The following is a 23,388-nucleotide window of genomic DNA, read 5'->3' as shown; positions in this document are numbered from 1 at the left end:
AGCCACACATTCATCTGTCTAATCTTATTTTCCCTATGCCAATTTGCACATGGCTCAGGTAATAATCCAGAGATTATTAGCTTTGAGGTACTGCTTCTTAAATTTGTTATCAAGCTCCTCATACTGACTTTGCAGAACCTCTTTCCTAGCTCTACCTATGTCATTGGTACCTACATGGACCATGCCAACTGTATGCTCCCCCTCCCAAGTTCCTCTCCAGCCATGAGCAGATGTCCTGAACCCTGGCACCAGGCAGGCAACACAGCCATCTGGACTCTCGCTCTTTGCTGTAGTGAACAATGTCATCCCCCTCACTATACTATCTCACATTACCACTACATTCCTTTTTGCTCCCCCCATTTGAATGGCTTCCTGTACCACAGTGCCATGGCAGCCAGCTTATCCGCCTTGCAGACTTTGCTTTCATCCACACAGGTTGTGAGCATCTCAAACCTGTTTGACAATTGCCAAGTCTGAGGCTCCTCCCCTACTGTCTGCTCAGTCCCATTACCTGCCTCACTGACAGTAACATCCTCCCCTCCATCACTGCTGACCAAAACAGATATCCCTCTTCTGAGAGGTGTGACTGTCTTCTGGAACAACGTATCCAGGTATTTCTCCCCCTCCCTTATGTTGCGCAGTATCTGCATTTCAGCCTCCAGATCAATAATCCTGATCCAGAATTCCTCTAGCTGCTGATGATCTTATAATTGCTGAAAGCTGTGGTAAAACCTTAGTTTGGTGCCAGGTGACAGAACCTTCAAGATCCTGTAAAGCATATGGGAAAATTAAGTAAAACAGGAAGTGTGCTGTTGAGATTTTTGTGTGTAAAATATGAGTGTTTACAAAATATAGTGCTAAATTTGTAGCTGCTGATTTACTTACCTCTTCTACAGTAAAAGTTTTTTTTGTTTAAAACACGAAATCTTGCAGCTTAATTATTTTGGTTAATAGCTGGGAGTTTGAATTTCTTTTAAAAAGTTACTGGTCTCCACCGTGATCATAACACTGTATAATTGTAATAATATTGAGTTAAAACAGAGTGGCGGGGGTATGCCCTCTCCGGAGTGCCTTCTTCACTTGTTTTTGTCATCCTTTCTCTCAATCTTGATCCATGTCTGTTTGTCTGTCTGTCTCACTTTTGTTCCTTTGCTCCAGTACTGTCCTAGTTCAATGCCCTGCAGGCAACCAACAAAAAACGTCATGTATGATAACCATCACTGAGGAATAACAGATGGTCCTACTTTTGGTTTTGGGTTGTACTGACATGAGCAGAAACTGAGGAAACCTTAACAACAGAATAATCATCTCTGCTGTAGACCCTGGAGGCACTTGGGAACTAAATCCTACTGAACAACAATCATGTAAGGTGCATTGTCCACTACAATACTCCACTCACCTCTCCTTTGCTGGACCCTATGCAAAACTATTCTTCTTCTGCAGAGTGTGATCAATTGTAGGAAGGTTATCCTGACAATAAAACATCAGTCAAGCCCTGCTCTGCTGTTGGTCCACTAAAGTTGTAACTCACAGGTTTGTAACTATTCACAAATGCAGACAATTAAATTTCACATTTGGCTGCAAATAGATGGGTAAGTTAGTGAATGAAACACTGACGACTGGCGAAATTTACTGTTGTCAGAAGTGTACAGCTAAGCAACAAATTATATAATGCATTTGATTAATTTAGGTGTGAAGAAGCCATTAATATATATTAATTACACCAGTATATGAAATGGGTAAATTCCTGATTATATGCTTAGACTATTACTTGTTGTACTACAAGACTTTATAATTTTTTTCACCTGGGAACCGTATAGACCAAGCAGACTATTAGAACAGCTTCTTGTACATTTCACTTGTATTGCTTGAACTGTGATTGGAATCTATTCACAGGGTCACATCCCATTGACAGAACAGGAAATGCACATAATGGGGGTATGTCAACATTTCAAAGCTCTTGATTGACACTTCGCCCTCCAGTTTCAAATCTGACCTTTTGAGACCATATTTCAAACCTATATATCTTGCTCACAAAAAAAATCCGTAACCCCTCCAACAGTTGAGGTTTGATGCTTTTTCTTTCCAAGTGTGATGTCAAAGAAAATAGCAAACTTGTTCGTCACAGACAGGTTTATGGTTTTATCATACATTCCACATGGGCAGTCTTTCCTTCATGTAGTGACAGCTGACACTGTACAAAGATGCCCATAGTTCTCTGTTGTACAGTGAGGGGAGAAATTATACATACCATTTTGCCTCTTAAGTAAATTTAACTCTGTTTTGAATGAATACTTGCACATAACATACTTTCTGTCGCAAATCACTGTTAATGCTGGATCCGTTGTATGCAGCTAGTCAATGCATTTTCTTAATCACCGATGCTAAGACCTCTGCCTATCCTTTTCAGGTGCAATCAACAACATCTTATATTTATATAGCACCTTTAACACAAAAAACATCCCAAGGTATTATAAAATAAAATATGAAACTGACATAAGGAGATACTCGGTCCGATGTTATTAAACGAATACTCCCCATACTGCAAGCTAAGTGAAATCTGTTTCTAATACTAAAATCCTCCCTGTTTACAATTATGTTTCAGCAAAATAAATATAATGAATTGAGTATTTCTGTTACCAAAGTACCTTTGCATCATGACAATACTTTTGAAAAACACAGTGCAAGGCTTTTTTTTAAATAAATGCTTTAATTGTGAAAAAGTTACAATCAAAATAATATAAACTCTTCTCAATTGTTAAAGATAAATGTTTCATGTGGATTACTAAGTGTTACATCTTTTTGTTCCCAGAAGTCTGAAATAATCCCACTTTTACTCAAATTTTGGGTGAATGTACTTCTTGCAGCTCTCCATGTGGGAGTGGATCAATACATTGTTGCTTTGGTGCACTGGCTGTGCTGCAGTAGTGAATGATGTGGCATTCTTGATATACACATATACTGGTAATTTACATGCAATATAACACTAAGAAATAAGCCTTACTTGCATCTATACCCATTTGGTAGCTGTGTGGAGGAATCTGAACTAAAGAATAAGAGGATGCTTCCATAGAGATTTTACTTGTACCAAATTTTGTGTTGTGTCAAAGGGCTCTGAGTGTGAGATTACAAGGACTGAGATGTTTACCTCTATCATGTTCAATTGCAAACTCTCTCAGCTTTCTTCAATGTTAATGTATTCAGCTTAATAATCATGAAACCAAAATGTCTTTCTGTGAAACCTTGCTTTTAGATCACAAAATAGTTTCATATGTTATTTCTTATGAAATGCCCTTTCAATTGAAATAAATGATGAAAAGATGAAAGAAAGACTTGCATTTATAAGAGAAAATTGATAGCTGTAATAGAAGACAGGTATGCATGCAGGAAATTAAGACATAAATTGGCAGAGGCAGAACGAGACAGACTTTTCCCCATTCTCTTGTCGCAGCAGAATATGAAAACCTGAACATCAAAGACCATGAAAATGAACTATGCCTATGCTATAATTAAAGCAAAAACTAAATGGTAGTATTGTTAAATTTAGACTTGAGAAACTGAGATTCTATTTAGAATCCATATATTGACTTTTCATTAGTGGTCTAAGATTTTAGCTGAAATAACTATGGCATTTTCTGTAAATATATATTTGATAAATTTGTGAGAAACAATTTGAGGTTGAATGTCAGTATTGTTCTGTTAGAATGTCAGCCATCATTGAACACTTGAACTACCATCTGATCCTTCTTTGTGTGGGCCTACGCTGCAAATTGGTGAAACTATCTCTAGAATTCTAATGCTGAATAAAATTAAGTGTAACTCAAAGCTGAGGAAACTGAATTGTTCATTATGCAGTTGAATTTGTTCTTGTTTCTTTTTTTTTGAAAAAACATTTTTAAAACACATGCAAGAATTGAGAAAAAAAGCCTTTTTAGGAGAGCGAGATTTAAGCGAGAGGCTAAGCTGGATGTAACTACATCTTGGTATAGGAACTGGTTGTGTAATGGTTGTTTATGCGTTGCTCATCATAATTGCCACCAAGGTATTGTACCAATTAAATTCAGAAAAAAATCAGCATTCTCTATTTCTAAGTCAGTGGAATAATAGTAGAAAAAGGCAAACAATAATAATTCCCACTGTTGATCAGATCCAGATGTGGGGTCACACTGGGTAATCAGGATTTTATACACAGCACATAGATCTTCAAAAAGAAATTCTTTGCAGTCAGACTCTGAATTTCTAATAGTAAACTTTTGTGTGGCATTGCTGCATTCTTGCAATGAACTGCTTTTTGAAGTTTATTGAGAGTGGTGTGTTTCATTTTAGTGAAAAGTTTTTTGCTGTTTAAAAAAAAAAGTCAAGACATTTTGGAAGAGTTTTGCATAAATTCCTGTGGCAAAATAAATTATTTAATTGTTTTTTGCACCTATTTGTAGATCTTAATTCGTCTTTGTTCAAAATTCAGTCTTCTGTTCCTGGTTAATGTAGTATTACTGAACACATATTTGTCTATAGAAATTCTCTGTCCTTGGAACCTTTATTAATAGTCTCAAAAATGTATGAATAACTTTGCACAGTTTGCTGAATAATGCAGTTTGTTTAAGATATGACTAAATATTGCAATCTACCTCTGTAGTTGTCAGGAAGAAAAATGTTTTTTTCATGTAGTCCATTCTTAACTGATAGTACTTTGAATGGAATTAGCAATTTGCAAAACTCTAAACACACTACCAATTAGCAGCCTTGTCACTTTTCTTTTTGTATGTGGAATTAATTTTGATGTTTGAGTTTAGCTAGTGACATTCTATATTAATGACCCTTTCTTCAGCCTGTTTTTGTACTTGGGTCTAAATCTATTTAAGTTATTTCTTTTAAAGACCTAATTTAAAAGGGCGGAGGAAAATTGAGTACTTGAGCTAATTATTTTGCAAATGGTCTGTGTAACTTGAAGTCACTTTCTGATGGCAATTGTTGGACAAAGTTGTATCACTGACCAAACTGCAGGTATCTTTGACATATATGAATCCATCGGAAAGCAACTGCATGATAAATGAGAAGTTTCTTGTGCTCAGTGTTTGTGCATGCTAGCAGATGTGTCTGCAGTTTAAAACTAGGAGGTATGTGGCCTATTGAGTTGCATTGCCAATTGTTGCATGACAGGGCACAAGCCAAACATGCTAAATAGCACATGAAAGCTCTGAACTTGGACACACCCTGGGAAAGCAAAATCACTGGCATCAGGTCATATCGGGGATTTCATTACGAAGCATTAGCTTGTTTGAGAAAACTTGATGAAACAGCTGACTGAACCTTTATTCAAAGGGTGTGTGTTTGTGGTTTTGTATGTTGAACAGTATGGTGGTGTTGTAATGTATCTATATTTAAAATGATCATACCATATAAATCTCTTTAGCTCAAAAAGCAAAAAAACCAAATTTCAACTTTTGAGAATTATGCAGAAATAACCATCGAAGAATATATCTAATTGATGAGTCCAAATGCAGCAAGACCTGGACAATATCCAGGCTTGGGCTGACAAGTGGCAAGTAACATTCTCACCACACAAGTGTCAGGCAATGACCATCTTCAACAAATGAGAATCCAACCATTGCCCCTTGGTGTCCAATGGCATCACCATCACTGAATCCCCCATTATCAACATCCTGGGGATTACCATGGACCAGAAACTGAACTGGACTAGCCATATAAATACTGTGGCTACAAGAGCAGATTAGAGGCTAGGAAGCGTGGGCCAAGCAACTCACCACCTGACTCTTCAAAGCGTGTCCACCATCTACAAGGCACAAGTGATGGAATACTCCCCACTTGCCAGGATGAGTGCAGCTCCCACAACACTGAAGAAGCTTGACACCACCAGGACAAAGCAGCCCGCTTAATTGGCACCACACCCACCAACATTCACTCCCTCCACTGCCGACGCTCAGTAGCAGCACTGTGTACTATCTACAAGATGCACTGCAGGAATTCACCAAGGCTCCTTCAACAACATTTTCCAAACCCATGACCACTACCATCTAGAAGGACAAAGGCAGCAGATAGGTGGGAACACCGCCATCTGGAAGTTCCCCTCCAAGTCATTCACCATCCTGGCTTGGAAATGTATCACCGTTCCTTCACTGTCACTGGACCTGGTGGAGTTCCCTTCCGAACAGCACTGTGGGTGTGCCTTCACCACATGGACTGCAGTGGTTCAAGAAGGCACTCACCACCACCTTCTCGAGGGCAAATAGGGATGGGCAATAAATGCTGGCCCAGCCAGCAAAGCCCACATCTCTTGAATTTAAAAAAAGTACTTTAATTCAGTCTCTGATTGAATTTAGTCATGAAGCATGCAAAAGTTAATCTTCTTAGCTGGGGAAATTTGACATTGCAAAGTTTGTTGAGAAATAGTTACCTTAAAGTGATTTTCATTGTGCTGCATAGGGGAATAAACCAATTCATTTGATTTTTAAACAAAAATAATCCAGACATGGGTCAGATAAAGGTACTGTCTCTCCTAACTTCCATTATCCATTTACCCTTCTTCCTTCACAACTGGGATCTTGCTAATATTGGACAGGAAAGATCATTCTACAACCTCATTACATCAGCTCTGAAGAAGGGTCATACAGACTTGAAACATGAACTCTGTTTCTCTCTCCACAGATGCTGTTAGACTTGCTGAATCTTTCTAGCATTTTCTGTTTTTATTTCAGATTTCCAGCATCCGCAGTATTTTGCTTTTATCATTACATAACCTGCGGATAATGGAAGTGTTTTCTTCCACTGCAGCAATCAGTCTCTTATCTTAACTTACAGAAGAGAACCTCAACAAAGAATGGTGCTGTCATTGCAAAAATACATCTTAATTTGTAACTATGGTAGCCCAGATTCCAACTATCGGCACAATTCAGGAAAATGGAAGACTTGGCTAGTGGGAGCCAATGCCATTACTCCACCGTCCTGCCCTCTGGACAATTCATTTCAATGTGATGGATAGCCCACCCACTTTATGCTGACAATTTACGTTGGGCATTCTGGACCGATATATGTGGGCATGCACCTCTTAAAGGGTAGCTACATTCCAACTATTCCTCCATGTATGCATTGGATTTCAAGAAATCAGAAAGCTCTTATTTTTGTGTTGGATGTGCATCTCTGTAGAATTACTGTTAAATTGTATAATTTCATTTTACTTGAACCAAAACAATTTATAGTTCGTATCCTCCTTTCCAGGTGAGGACATTTTTGAGGGCTTGGATTATTTTTTTGCTAAGTATTTCCGGTTGTAATTGTTATTTCTGTAAGTTCTGTAAATCATGAGCACCTTCAGTGTTCACCCCAACTTCCTGCTGTAACTTCAGCAGGAACTCTGGAGAAAACAGCTCTTTTCCATGTTTCTGGGGTTTTTGCCCGAATCCCAGCCCGGGATTTTCTGGCCCTATTGCGGGCAGGACCCGCCAAGGGTGAGGCAGCATCACAGCCAAAAGTCTGTTGACTTGCGGCTAGACTGGAAGATCGTGTTGGTGGGTGGGTGCGGAGAATCCCGCTCCCAATCTTTGTGTTCTCTATTTCATCACTGCACATTTCACATTCCCCTCACCAGCCATTCTTATGGCACATGTGAAAGAAGCTTTTTAATCTAGCATTAATTAGTAATTATTGCAAAATCAAGGTACTGTGGCTGTTGGAAAGCTAAAATAAAAACAGAAAATGATAAATATTTTCAACAGGTCTGGCTGGAAGCATCAGTCGAGAGGGAAACAGAGCTAATAGGCCAAATTTTTGAACCCCAGAGGAGACTGGACAGGAGGCAATTGAGGTTGGAAATTGCATCCCAGTGCCCCACCTCTGTGATTTTTGAAGAGGCGTCAGGAACTGAATGCTAGTAAACTGCACGAACGCAATGGTTCAGTACTTCATCATATAAGTGAGACACATAACATCTAGTTGATGGCAGAAAGTGGTTTTTGATTGCAGACTCAGGGACCACAAATGGTCATGACCAAATTCCTGAGTGCTTGGTGGCATCGTAGTCGGAAACCAATCAAGGAGGTTGGTCCATTTAACATTGGTGGCTTTAAAGGGGACTGGCTTAGAGAGCTGCTCGAGTAGTGACATAGTCCATCCAGTTGCATGAACATGTTCAGCACCTGTGATTGTCTAAGGAGTCATGGCAGATGCCAGAATACTATGCACAGACTTGCAGGAAACAAATTTGGTACTTGCATACCATTTGAGCTTTGAGAGAGTGAAATACCTTCCTATTCATGAATGCCCTGCGATCTTGGTGGCCACATGAGGACAGGCAAAAACCCCCTGCACCCCAGGGAGTCCAACCAATGGAGGCAAATCCCACTATTCTTTGTGCTTATGTGATCCAATCAGTGGTGTATTCAAATGTAATCTGATGCCCTTTCAAATGAGGCATCTGTTACCTCTTGAATGTTGTAATGAGAAGCCAACAGCAGGCTGCCATTGAGATCAGTTGGGACCCTCGGAAGGACCCAGAGATGAAGAATTTCGGCGCCACTGTCACTTGAACAGCTGCTGGCAGAGTGTGCCTCTGCGGCTGGCGATGATAGAGGGAGTGTGCAAAGGTTGCACAGAGGCAACTCTGTCAGCACTGGAGCACTTGAGGTGGGGGAGTGACCTTGGCAGGGGGATAGCAGGGGGCCCAGGCAGTCATGACATTGTTTCTGGAGGCAAGGGAGACCAGATATGGAGATGAGCATTGATGAGGAGCAGCCGCTCTTACTGCAAGTTCACACCATTGCTACTGAGACATACAGAGATTCTGAAGGAGTGACAGGGAGAAAATGAACGTGGTACCCTCCACAATGGGCTATACCTACAGTGAATGAGCTTCCTGAATCTGTGTCCCTGAAGGATACCCCTATTGAGTCAGATGGTGGCAGAATTGTGTGTCTTGGTGCAGGGCTCCAAGGGTCCTAGCTGATCTCACTGGCAGCCTGCTGTTGGCTTCTCATTACAACATTCAAGAGGTAACGGATACCTTGTTTGAAAGGGCATCGGATTACATTTGAGTTCACTACTGATTGGACGACATAGACACAAAGAATAGTGGGGTTTGCCTTCATTGCTGGACTCTCTTGGGTGCAGGGGGTTTTCACCTGTCCTCATGTGGCCATCGAGATCGCCAGGCAATCATGAATAGGAAGGGATTTCACTCTCTTAAAGCTCAACTGGTGTGCAAGTACCAAGTTTATTTCCTGCAGGTCTGTGCACAGTATTCTGGCAGCTGCCATGACACCTTCATCCTAAGACAATCACAGGTGCTGCACCTGTTCATGCCACCAGATGGATTGTGTAGTTGTGCAAGGGACAGGGGCTATCCAGTGAAGAAATGGCTGCTGACACCAAAAGGCAACTTGTTTGATGGAGGCGCAGAGATACTACAACCACTGCCAGCTTAGCACTAGGGTCGCCATAGAGCAGGCCATTGGAATCCTGAGGGTGAGGTTCCGATTCCTGGACCGATCAGAGGGGGGATGCCCTCTGTTATGCTCTGTCAAGGGTGCCTCAGCTTGTAGTAGTCTGCTGCACTCTTCCCAACACCTCCGGAGAGGTGGACGTCAAAGAAGAGAAACAGAGGAGTGATACATTTCCTAAGAGGAGGTGGGGGTGGGGGGGGGGTGACCCAGCCTCGCAAGGACTTCCAGAGGCCTGATTGAAGCTTCATGGCAACAACCAGGTTGGAACTGATGCTCGCGCCACGTTAATTCGGGCACATTTCTCCTGAGTGCCCCTTTCATCCTGTAAGACAAGTGGCTCATAACCTCACCTTTCCTCACCAGCTGTAGTGCACCTGCCATCCACTCCACACATGGTTGCACCATCAGTGTCACAGGCCAGTCAATGCTGCAAAATGTGGACTTCTTTCTCTGGCACTCAGTGCACTGTTCCTGAATCCAACAAGCAAACAAATCCTAGTGTTCCCAATGGTGCCCACATTGCCTGGCTGTTTCCAACTGCCACTCTGTCAACTGACATACTCATTTACTTCTCTTCGTGCACTTCATAATTAAGCCATAATCATTAGAAGGACACAAGTCTGGTCATAGTCATCTTTGTTACAATACATCAATTCATTTTAACACATCAAATGCGTAACAAATGTCACCCAAGTGAACAAAACTGAGATTACTGACACGAGGGCTTCGATCTAGGCCAATCCTAGAATGCTCATTTGGAGAGCCAATGCAGACACGATGGGCTGAATTGCCTACTTCTGCACCGTAACAATTCTGTGGCTAAGGATTAAGCACAGGTTGGCGGCTCATGTGTGGGAATAAGCCTGAGGTAACTGTGGTGGTCGATCTCAGTGTCATTGCGATGATGCAGGGCAACCACTTCCACAGGGTCTCCCTGTTTTGATGGTGCCTCAGTCAGAGGGGCCAAGGAGATTTCATGTGATGAACTGCTCTGTGAGAGGTGGATCCCTCCATCTCATTGCTACCTGCCTCAACCTTTTCATGGGCACTTGAATGTTAGAGTGGACCACCAGCTGGATGCACTGGCATTCCACTTTGCCCACAGCTCTGGAATGCTCTTGGGCTCATGTTTTAACTATTCAGACAAACTATGCACCCTCAGGCTGCTCAACTCTAAGTGTTGATGTTCAAAGAGACTTGGGTGTGCTTGTACAAGAAGTGCAGAAAGTTAGCACGCAGGTGCAGCAAGCAATTAGGAAGGCAAATGCCTTTATTGCAAGGGAATTGGAGTACAAGAAGGACGAAGTCTTGCTACAGTTGTACAGGGTTTTGGGGAGACCGCATCTGGAGTACTGTGTGCATTTTTGGTCTCCCCATTTAAGAAAGGATATACTTGCATTGGAGGCGGTACAGTGAAGGTTCAGGAAATTAGTCCCTGGGACGAAAGAATTGTCCTATGATGAGAGGCTGAGTAAATTGGCCTTATATTCTCTGGAGTTTAGAAGGATGAGAGGCGATCTCATTGAAACCTACAAATTTCTGAAGGGGCTTGATAGGGTGGATACTGAGAGATTGTCTCTCACTGGTCGGGGAATCTAAAACATGGGGGCACAGTCTCAGGATAAGGGATGACCATTTTGGACTGAGATGAGAAATTACTTCACTCAAAAGGCTGTGAATCTTTGGAATTCTCTATCCCAGAAGGTTCTGGATGTTCCATTGTTGAATATATTTAAAGCTGAGATAGACAGATTTTTGGTGTCACAGGGAATTAAGGCATATGGGGAGTAGGTGGGAAAATTGAATTGAAGCCCAAGATCAGCCATGTTCATATTGAATGCCGGTGCAGGCTTGATGGGCTGTGTAGTCTACTCCTCCTCCAGCTATGTTTGTGATTGCAGTCCTGTCACCCGGCTGTCACCACTGGACTCACCTCACCAGTTTGCAGAAGATTGGTAAAGTGCTTGCAGCACTGAATCTTCCTCCATGCTACATCCATTTACTTTCTCTGCTACTTCCAGCCAGGCTTGCTTGGTCTGGCTGGCTGGTTTTCTTTCACTGCTCTCTGGAAATAGAATATATCTCCACTTGCCTGGATGAGTGCAGCTCTAACAACACCCAAGAAGCTTAACACCATCCAGAACAAAGCAGCCCGCTTGATTGACACCACATCCACAAACATTCACTCCCTCCACCACCGACTCACAGTAGCAGCAGTGTGTACCATCTACAGGATGATCTGCAGGAACTCACCATGGCTCCTTAGACAGCACCTTCCAAACCCAAGACCACTACCAAGTTGAAGGACAAAGGCAGCAAACATATAGAGCAGAATTTCTAGGTTGACGGATGAACATAATCGGCGGGTCCGGGATCAGCCAGGGAACAGACTGCTGACCATGACCGGCAACCCCCACCGCGATTTAATGCTGGCTGGCCAATTAATGACCAGCCATCATGGAGCGCGCACTGAAAAGCTCAATTCTGCTGGTGGGGCCAGTAGGAGGGTGGGCGCTGACGTCAGCATGGACCCGAGTGAGTGCTGACAGGAAGCTGCCTCAGGGAGCTCAAGACCTGAAGAGCATTAAATAAAGTTTTTAAAATCAGGAAAAAAATGTGCAAGCATCACAATCAGTCACCTGAACATATACATGATAAAAAATGCTGTCCGTAGATTTTATCTTTCTTTCATTTAATAATGGAAACCTCATCCTGTCCTTAGATGAGGTTTGATGAAAAATGCAAAGTCTGCCTGGCCGATTCGCCCATCTGCCAGTTATGAGGTTGGATGAACCATGAAAAATTGCAGACAATTGCACCTTTAATTACCTTAATTGGATTCTTAATTGACGGCAGGCATGCTTCTGACTTTTGCGCGTGCCCTCTGACTGAAATATCATGCAATTTCATGTTTGATTGGGTCTGGCAAGTGCCCGCACACTGAGCTAAAAATTCTGCCCATGGGAACATCACCACCTTTAAGTTCCCCTCCAAGCCACACACCATCCTGACTTGGAAGTATATCGCTGTTCCTTCACTGTCACTGGGTCAAAATCCTGGAACTCCCTCCCTAACAGCACTGTGGGTGTACCTACACCACATGGAGTACAGCGGTTCAAGAAGGTGGCTCACCACCACCTTCTCAAGGCCAACTAGGAATGGGCAATAAATGCTGGCCCAGCCAGCGAAGTCCACATTCCATGAATGTCTGTTTAAAAAATGCCTCCAGGGGAACATTAAGAGAGACATTGTTAAAGCGAAGGGCAACCATGGCATGGATGCTGGTCCTTCTGGATGCACATTGTTCATCTCCTACTGCCATCTCTCCCTAAGTGAACACTAAAAAGTTGGCTGCTGGGTCCTTTTTAAATCTCACCCAGCTCCCTGCTATCCTGCCTAATTCCCACCTCAGCTGCTGTTAAATGGGCATCCAACATGTCCCCTGGCCACCAGTTGGCCTGCTCATTTAAAATCACAGCACGTGCCAATGGGATGCATGGTGGAGACCCAGAAATGCTCCTGATGTTGGGGTGTGGAACACCTAACAAAAATTCTCTCCGACATTTCACATCTGTGACCGTTCATCAGAACACACAAAAAAATAAATAGTGACAGCTTGTTTCTGTGGACCCCATGCATATGGAGCTGATTTTTACTCAAACTTGTTTCACAGGCCGTGGAGAAATTAGGATTTGCATTCCATCAGCCTGGTTGGAACTCAATGAAAATGAAAGGAGGATAATGTATCCTACTGTAGTATAGAATTGTAGACAGCAATTCCACTGTTGCTAGCAAGACTGCAATAACTGCTGACCAACCTAGAAATGCTCATGCAGTTGTGGGGGAGAGGGGGAATGATTTAGAAAAAAAATTAGACAATTATAATATGCCAAAATTCCATCGGGTACCAAAACATGGCATTACACAGCTTCCTGCAAACGAAATCCAAAAATATCAGACTTGCGCAGACTGGCAGTGGGAAGATTGACTTCAAAATCTATTTTTTCAAATGAAAGCCCTGCAAAGATGAATTTGGATTGTTGTTTCAAAGTGGAATCCTTTCTTGCAAGCAAGATGTTGCACTGCATTTCCGTAAACAAGTGAATTGCATTTTGGAATGATGTCCTCTTGGCAGTACACCAAATGGAGTGACTGCACAAAAATGGTTTAAAGATTTTAAGAGTGAGTCAGAAAACTATTTTTGTTTTACTAGCTCCAAACTAGCGAGAAGGATATACTTGATAGGATTAGATGTAGGATGGAATCAGGCCGGTTTAGTGCAGAAGCACTCACATAGACCAGTTGGGCTGACTGGCCAGTTTCAGTGCTTTATGTTCTGTTTAGCTAGTATTATATTCTGATTCAGTTTCTTCTGCAGAAATTAACATCCCAGTGAAATACCACTTTGGACTTATTCATTACTCATCACTATAGTGTTAAGAATGTGAAAGTTCAGTAAACAAAGCTTATCAAACTTATGTTTGGTCCTGCCCCACAATATATAAATACCACATTCCAAAGGCAGCCTTGGCTACAAAGCACTCAATTGGTTAAGCTCCTATACTTCTTAAAGACTCTTCACCAACAAAATAGAAGTATATCATTCACGATAGGTTTTTTGCTTTGTGTGTGGAAAGGATAAGGTTTTGCATGTCAACAACAAACAAATGACTGCATCTACTATTTTTTCCTGACAACCTGGTGATTTATATGTTTCTTGTTTTCCCACCTATCCTGAGAGGGAGCCTCTGGTATCTGAAAAATTGAGGGAGGAAGTTTAGTGACTGACACAGCCAATAGAGGGGGCTGTGGGTGATAGACAGAAGTTCCTTGTGTGAGTCGGAAGTAGGAGCTACTTGAGGTAGTGTGTTGGTGATTTAGTTATTTGTGCTACAAAGCTGCTCAAAGGCTGCACGTTTCATTGTTGAGGATGCTCAGCAATTTCAGAGTCTGAAGCAAGCTGCCATCCGGGGAGCTTTTAACAAAATGCTGAATGGTTAATGGTCTTAGTTGTTTTCCACCTATTACCTGCCAAAGAAACGAGCAGGGCATTGTTAGAACCCGGCACCAAAGGTAAGTAGTGTCATGATTGCATTTGACCTTCTAAAAATCAGAGGGAGCAAGTATATTTAAGATAGGCTCCTAATCAGCAGATTCATACCTTGTGCTTTACTTTGAATGATCTCGAATTTTGTTTAGACACCAGCACCTTGCTAAAATACCTGAGTTAAGTCATCACATTCTGACTTGATCTGTCTTTACTTTTATAAGTTCTTGCAAATGTTATGTTCTTGAGTTGACCTTATTTACTAAATTATGTCTTCTGTGTAACAAGGTAAATCATGTTGTAGGTGAATTATAAACCATTTACTTGGGTTTTTTTTCTGAACAAAGCATTATCAATCACTGCATGCTTATGTCCGTCAAGAACAGGTATTTTTCATAGCCCGAAGGCCAGGTTTCGTGAGCTTTTGTTAATGAGAAATAAGCTGTCCTCTGGCATAGAGGCTGACTGTCTGTGCTTTCTTGAGTCTGATTTTTATCTGTTTACCCTCAGTTCAGTGTTCCAGTGATAACAGAAATGTGCTTTGAATTGCTGGGTTTAAAGCCCTGTGTTGCTTAAGTGACTGATTCAATCTGATAATGTGGCATACAGGTGTGAGCAACCTGTTTCCAACACTGCATATTTGCAACGAGCTTCTTTTAATGGAAAAATAGAATAGTGAAAAGAAAGGAAAATAAACCAAGGAAACAGGTTACTACAGGTCTGTTAAACATGTGTGTTCCATTATATGTGATAGGCGATAAACCTAATCCATTTTGGAATGCGTTCCTCCGAAACCTTGGGGAAGAGAAAGATAATGAGGTATTGTTTATAGAGAATAGGTTTGGGACTGATCTCATATTCCCATGTGTACTTATTTTTTTCTAGGTCATTTCTTACAATTAAGTGCTGCATTGCCCTGAAATGCAATATTACTGTATGCGCTCGATGAGCAAAGAACAGGTAATTTATTTTGAAAATAACTTTTTCAATAAATCATTGACTGCACTCCTTAAGTCTGATTGGTTTGTTCTTCATTTTGTGAAATCTTGAAGCTGGGCTCCACATATCCTTTATAGTGCTGCTGTTGGAATGCTACAAGCTGAAACTACATGTTTCATCTTGCACTAGACTACAAAGCATTCAGCTGTGTGTATTCCTAACTTGTTTTCCCACCAACTGTCTCGCAGGAAAAGCCCATATCCAGTTTAATTAGTAACAGTAAAAAAATGATACAAGCTTGTGCCTCCTGTGAGCAGATAAAAGATTGAAAGTATGTTTTATAATTCAGTGTATAAATTAACTTTGAAGAGTAACATCTAGGAGAAATAATCGTTTAAGAGCAAACTCATTCGTACAAAGACTGAATTTCATTTTTAAAATGTACTCTTTCATGCTCTTTCAGTGCTAGCCTATTATGAAATATCACTGACTGGAAAATTTATCTAACTGTACATGTGTGTATATGATCCTCAAATCAATACTCCATGTTCATATGTGTTTGGCTTTCACAATCAAAAGTGAATGTATAGATTGTATAATTTTCCTATTATTGATGATTCATTTATAATGTATACCAAGTAATCACAGACTGAGTGGTTTATACCTGCATGTACAGTATACTTATCTCCAGGGGAATAGTAACACACAGGCTTCATCATAAGACAGGTCTGATCACAGGTGGTAGTGGTAGTTATTTTCTAGTAAGACTTGGTTTTGTTGCAGCTCTGTATATTTGTGAACAATTATAGAAGTTATTGTGATTTGCTTTTGTCGAGTTTGACTACTGATGTGACTTACATATTGATACCTCCATGAAACATCTCTGTGTGCAGTTCACTTCCTAAGCTTCTCTGCCGCCCCATATTTTTCTTTAAAACCCTCCTTAAAACCCATTTTTTTGAGAAAGCTGTTGGCAACAAACACAAATTTCTTCCTTTCTGGCTTAGTGCCCATTTTCCATTTGCCTATCCGTGTAGATCCATCGGACATTCTGGGTTAAAGGCATTTTTTTTTTGCACAACTGCAAGCTTGGGATTAAAAACACCGGTGAGGACAATAATGTTTTGTGAAAGCTTCTAAAATAGCACTTGGAAAGGTGACCAATTTATTTCTGGTTGGTTGATAGGCATTTATGAATCAAAGAACGCTGACCCAATTCTCCAGAGAAGAAAGTAGTAAACAATGCAACATGCTGTTGCTACAGTCAACGTTTAAATCATAACAGGCTTTCAGTTTTGCTTGTTAATTTGATGGCTGTAATATTTGTAAGTTTGAACTCAGCGACAGGATATATTCCTCTCAATTGGAACTAAAATACAGCCATACGGAAGAACCAGTGCTTTTTAAAAAGAACATTTTGATCATTTGTGGGAACTGTCTGCTTCTTGCATCACCCGAGGTGCAGCATTCCTTTCTGGTGTCCTGTGTGGTCTAGCATTGCTGTGGGGCACTACTGATGAGTGACAGTCTAGGGATGTTCCATTTATTTACTCTGCAATCTTTTTAAAACAAAACATGTACATTTGTTTCTTTTTAAGGGCCGTGACCATTTTTTTTTACAAACCAAATGTCTGCTTTACTTAACCGCTTATAGATTGCTGTTTATAATGGGCTTAACTAGCTGTGTTTTTGAAAAAAAGGAAGCTTTGGGGCAGGCTTGTTGGACCTAATGATTCATTCCTCCCAAAATTCTATAGTACATGAATAGAAATTGTAATCTACAAATCCACAAATGTATTTAATTGTACAGATTTTGTATTTATCTTGGTTTAGTATCAATGGCAAACATATTATGCATTTCTCCCTTTTGGCAATATATGGAATCTGATATAGAAAGACTCATTTACACTGCCTCAAAGAAAAATTAATCCTGCACCAATATTTGTTGTGTGACCATTTTGCAATCGGCGCTTTGGGTGTAGCAGATAACAAAGTGGGAACAAAGTATAATTCTGCTCATTGTACAGGTGTATAACACTTTGAAATTATATCATGCTGTAAAATATGTAGGCTGCCCTAATGTTGAATCACTCGTGTTGATAACTCACCACAGGTTATTCATATTGGCCCTCGAAGTGCAAGCTAGCTCTCAAACCCAACAGAACCTTCTCTCTCTGAAGAGCTGGTTTTGCATCGTTTTTATAGTTGTATAAAAATGGCAATTCCATTTCATTTTTTCTCAACTCATGTCAGTGGCTTTTGTTGCCACATAATTTTGTTCCATCATGGAAATGTTTTTCATTGTTCTGTAACATTTTCTTCTAATTCTAAAGCTGCTGACTCACAGGAGCAGTAGTTGATCATTCAACCTCGCGAGCTAGTTGTGCCATTTCTTTGATCATGTCTGATCCATACCTCATTTTCAGTCACCTGCCTTTTCTTTCTCTAAGGCATGAACCATGGAATCACAGAATAGTTACGGCTACAGCGCAGAAGGAGACTATTCGGCCCATCGTGTCTGTACCGGCTAGCCAAATGAGCATTATGAATTAGTGCCATTCTCCTGCCTTTTCCCCGTACCCTTGCACATTGTTTCTATTCAAATTATCAACTAATATCCCTTGAAGCCTCAACTGAACTAGCCTCCATCACACTTACAGGCAGTGCATTCCAGACCCGAACTACTTGCTGTGTGAAGAAGTTTTTTCTCACATCATATTTGCTTCTTTTGTAAATCACTTTAAACCTGTGCCCTCTCATTCTCGATCTTTTATGAGTAGGAGTAGTTTCTCCCTATCTCCTCTGTCTAGCCCCATCATGATTTTGAACACCTCTATCAAATCTCCTCTTTGCCTTCTACTCTGCATGGAAAACAGTCCCAACTTCTCCAGTCTATCTTTATAACTGAAGATTCTCAGGCCTGGAACCATTCTTGTAAACCTCTTCTGCACTCTTTCCAATGCATTCACATCCTTCCTATAGTGTGGGTTCCAGAACTGTATACAGCACTCCAGCTGAGGTCTAACTAGTGTCTTATATAAGCTCATCATAACCTCCTTGCTCTTGTACTCTTTGTCCCTTTTAATAAAGCCCAGGATACTGTATGCTTTATTTACTACTGCTTCTACCTGTCCTGCCACCTTCAATGATCAATGCACATATACACCCAGGTCCCGCCATTCTTGCACCCCCTCAAGTAATGTACCCCTTATTTTGTATTGGCTCGCCATGATCTTCCTACCAGAGTGCATCACCTCACACTTCTCCACATTGAACTTCATCTGCCATCTATCTACCCACCTCACCTACTTGTCCATCTCCTTTTGAAGTCCTATACTGTCCTCTTCACAGTTTACAATGCTTCCATGTTTTGCCAGACTTTGAGATTGTCCCGTGCGCACCAAGATCTAGATCATTAATATATATCAGGAAAAGCAAGGGTCCCAATACTGACCCCTGGGGAATTCCATTACAAACTTTCCTCCAGCCCGAAAAATATCCATTGACCATTACTCTCTGCTTCCTATTTTTCAGCCAATTTTGTATCATGTTGCTACTGTCCCTTTTATTCCATGAACAATAACTTTTCCCACAATTCTGTTGTGTGGCATTGTATCAAATGCCTTTTGGAAGTCCATGTCCACCATATCAGCTGCATTACCCTCCTCAACCCTCCTCAAAAAACTCCGGCAAGTTAGTTAAACACAATTTCCTCTTTAGAAACCCATGCTGGCTCCTAATCAACCCACATTTTTCTATGTGACTATTAATTCTATCCTTAATAATTGTCTCTAGAAGCTTCCCCACCACTGAAGTTCAACTGACTGGTCTATAATTGTTTGGCTTATCTTTACAACCTTTTTTGAACAAGGGTATCGTGTTTACAATTCTCCTGTGCTCTGGCATCTCCCCTGAGTCTAGGGAAGACTGAAAGATTATAGCCAGTGCCCCTGCAATTTCCACTTTCACTTCCTTCAATATCCTTGGATGCATCTCATCCAGTCCCGGTGCCTTGACAACTTTACGTACCGACAGTTTATCCAACACTTCCTCCTTATCAGTTTTGAACTCTTCTAGTGACACAGGTTCTTCCTCTGTCACCGTGGACTTGGTAGCATATGCTTCCTTGGTAAAGACAGATGCAAAGTATTCATTTAACATTTCAGCCATGCCCCCTGTCTTCATGTGTAAATCCCCTTTTTGGTCCCTGATTGGCCCTATTCCTCCTTTTACCACCCTCTTACTGTTTATATGCCTATAGAAGACTTTGAGATTCCCCTTTATGATGGGTGTCAGTCTTTTCTCATAATCCCTCTTCACTTCCCTAATATGCTTTTCACCACCTCTCTGAACCTTCTGTAGCCAGCTTGGTTCTCAATTGTATTTTCTACCTGACAGCCGTCATAAGCGCACTTTTTCTTCTTTACCTTAATTTTATCTCATTTTTCATCCAGGGAGCTCTGAATTTCTTTACCCTACCTGTCCCTTTTGACTCCTCAGATACTGAAGCAGTCCATGTCTAAATGCAGCAAGATCTGGACAATATCTAGGCTTGCACTAATAAATGGCAAGTAACATTCACGCCACACAAGTACCAGGCAATGACCATCTCCAACAAGAGAGAATCTAACTATTGTCCCTTGACATTCAATGGGATTACCATTGCTGAATCCCCCAGTATCAACATCCTTGGGGTTACCATTGACCAGAAACTGAACTGGACTAGCCATGTAAATACTGTGGGACCAAGAGCAGGTCAGAGGCTAGGAAACCTGCAGCGAGTAACTCACTTCCTGACTCCCCAAAGCCTATCCGCAATCTACAAGGCACAAACCAGGAATGTGATAGAATACTCTCCACTTGCCTGGATGAGTGCAGCACCAACAACCCTCAAGGAGCTTGACATGATCCAGGACAAAGCAGCCCACTTGATTGGCACCACATCCACAAACATTCACTCCTTCCACCACCGACACACAGTAGCAGCAGTGTGTACCATCTACAAGATGGACTGGAGAAACTCACCAAGGCTCTTAGGACAGCACCTGCCAAATCCATGACCATGACCATCTAGAAGGACAAGGGCAGCAGATACATGAGAACACCACCACCTGGATGTTTCCTTCTGAGCCACTCATCATTCTGACTTAGAAATGTATTACCATTCCTTACTGTTGCTGGGTCAAAATCCTGGAAATCCCCTCTAGCAGCACTGTGGGTGTACTTACACTACAGGGACTACAGCAGTTCAAGAAGGCAGCTCACCACCACCTTCTCTAGGGCATATAAGTTTGGGCAATAAATACTGGCCAAGCTAGCGATCCCTGCATCACCTCAAAGAATATAAAAAAAAACTTGGCCCACCTCATTTCTCAGAACCAAGTGCATCCTTTCTCGTTGGACTGGACACAGACTGCTGTAGAAAATTTTCCTGAACACAATCTAGGAACTTGTTCCCATCTCTGCCTTTTATGCTACCATTGTCCCAGTCTACGTTTGGGTAATTAAAGTCCCCCATTATAACTACACTATAATGTTTGCATCTCTCTATAATTTCCCTGCAGATTTGTTCCTCTACATCTTCCCACTAGCTTGTGGTCTGTAGACTACACTGAGCAATGTAGTTGCACCCTTTGTGTTCCTTAGCTCTAGCCAAATCGATTCTGTTCTTGGATCCCCTCGGACTTCCTCTTTCTCCAGCACTGCAATGCTCTCCTTAACCACTACCGCCACCCCACCACCTTTTCTTCCTTCTCTAACTTTTCTGACCACCCTGTACCCAGGAACATTTAACACTCAGTCCTGCCCTTCCTTGAGCCAGGCCTCTGTTATTGCCACAACGTAATATTTTCACATGGCAATCGTCACCTGTAATTCCCCAATCCTAGTTACTATACTCCGTGTATTCACATACATGCACAGTAACCCCGATTTAGACTTCATTACTTTCTCCATTACTTTTCTCCATCTATTAACTTGCTATTCTCTATACTAGTCATTCTATCTAACAGTATCTCACAAAAGTCTATTGAATACAGGAAATAAGAGAAGGAATAGACCATATGACCCATCGAGCCAGCTTTGCCATTCAATACGATTATGGCTGATCTGGGCCTCAACTCCATTTTCTGCCCACTCCCCATATCTTTTAATTCCTGAGGGATCAAAAGTCTGCCTATGTCAGAGCATCCACAACCCTTTGGGATAGAGAATGCCAAAGATTCACAACCCTTCGACTGAAGAAATTTCTCCTCACCTCAGTCCTAAATAATTGGCCCCTTATCCTGAGACTATGTATCCGTGTTTTTGAGTCCTCGACCAGCAATCTCCCATTGTCCACCTTAACAAGCCCTTTCAGAATTTTGTAGATTTCAATGAGATCACCTCTCATTCTTCTAACTTCCAGAGAATATTAGCCCAATTTACTCAGCCTCGCATCATAGGACAAATCCATCATCCCAGGGACCAATTTAGTGAACCTTTGCTGTACTGCCTCTAATGCAAGTATATCCTTTTTTTAAATGTGGAGACCAAACTATACACAGTATTACAGGTGTGGTCTCACTAAAACCCAGTTCAATTGTGGTAGTACTTCTGTATTCTAGTCCTTCAATCCCCTTGCAATAAAGGTCAACATGCCATTTGCCTTCCTAATTGCGAGCTGAGCCTGCATGCTAACCTTCTGCTGTTCTTGTACAAGGACACCCAAGTACCCAATTATCTTTAAAAATCAACATTTAGAAGTTTCATACCTTTTAAAAAATATTCTGCTTTTCTGTTCTTATGACCAAAGTGAACAATGTCACATTCCACTAAGTTATACTCCATCTGTCATCTTGTTGCCCATTCATTTAACCTGCCTATATCTCTTTGCACCCTCTCTATGTCCTCCCCACAGATTATCTTTCCACCGAGTTTGGTATCATCAGCAACCTTTAAAAAATTACACTCTGTCTCTTCATCTAAGTCATAATTTAAAAAAAAATTCATTCATGGGGTGTGGGCTTCACTGGCTGGGCCAGCATTTATTGCCCATCCCTAGTTGCCCTTGAGAAGGTGGTGGTGAGCTGCCTTCTTGAACCGCTGCAGTCCATGTGGTGTAAGTACTCCCACAGTGCTGTTAGGAAGGGAGTTCCAGGATTTTGACCCATCGACAGTGAAGGAACGGCGATATATTTCCAAGTCAGGATGGTGAGTGACTTGGAGGGGAACTTCCAGGTGTTGGTGTTTCCATCTATCTGCTGCTTGTGTCCTTCTAGGTGGTAGTGGCCTTGGGCTTGGAAGGTGCTGTCTAAGGAGTCTTGGTGAATTCCTGCAGGGCATTGTGTAGATGGTACACACTGCTGCTACTGTGCGTCGGTGGTGGGGAGAGTGAATGTTTTTGGATGTGGTGCCAATCAAGTGGACTGCTTTGTCCTGGACGGTGTCCAGCTTCTTGAGTGTTGTGGGAGCTGCACTCATCCAGGCAACTGGGGAGTAGTCTATCACATTCCTGGCTTGTGACTTGTAGATGGTGAACAGGCTTTGGGGCATCAGGAGGTGAGTTACTCGTCGCACGATTCCTAGCCTCTGACCTGCCCTTGTAGCCACAGTATTTATATGGCTAGTCCAGTTCAGTTTCTGTTCAATGGTAACCTCTAGGATGTTGATAGTGGGAGATTCAGTGATGATAATGCCATTGAACATGAAGGGGCGATAGTTGGATTCTCTCTTGTTGGAGCTGGCCATTGCCTGGCACTTGTGTGGTATGAATGTTGCTTGCCACTTGTCAGCTCAAGCCTGGATATTGTCCAGGTCTTGCTGCATTTGGCCATGGACTGCTTCAGTATCTGAGGAGTTGCTAATGATGCTGAACATTGTGCAGTCATCAGCGAACATCTCCATTTCTGACATTCTGATGGAAGGAAGGTCATTGATGAAGCAGCTGAAGATGGGGCCGAGGGACAC

General features: G+C 41.7%; 1 protein-coding gene across 7 annotated transcripts in view; it reads left to right on the top strand.

The window, feature by feature from the left end:
* The window catches only part of LOC121276097 (tensin-3-like), a 488,964-nt gene that overhangs the window by 125,996 nt on the left and 339,580 nt on the right, over nucleotides 1-23,388 (top strand). Inside the window, exons 1-2 of one of the 7 annotated variants that reach the window (XM_041184040.1) lie at nucleotides 14,332-14,528; nucleotides 15,388-15,462. The exons of the other annotated variants lie outside the window; for them this stretch is intronic. Of the exons in view, the coding sequence (XP_041039974.1) occupies nucleotides 15,424-15,462 (39 nt within the window). The 5' untranslated portion in view covers nucleotides 14,332-14,528; nucleotides 15,388-15,423. Of the gene's footprint in view, nucleotides 1-14,331; nucleotides 14,529-15,387; nucleotides 15,463-23,388 lie in introns of those variants that run through there. 7 annotated transcript variants of the gene reach the window in all.

This window comes from Carcharodon carcharias, chromosome 3 (assembly GCF_017639515.1).
Source record: "Carcharodon carcharias isolate sCarCar2 chromosome 3, sCarCar2.pri, whole genome shotgun sequence".
NCBI classification, from domain to species: domain Eukaryota; kingdom Metazoa; phylum Chordata; class Chondrichthyes; order Lamniformes; family Lamnidae; genus Carcharodon; species Carcharodon carcharias.
The sequence above is the reverse complement of the archived record's forward strand: the minus strand, read 5'-3'. Positions and strand labels throughout refer to the sequence as shown.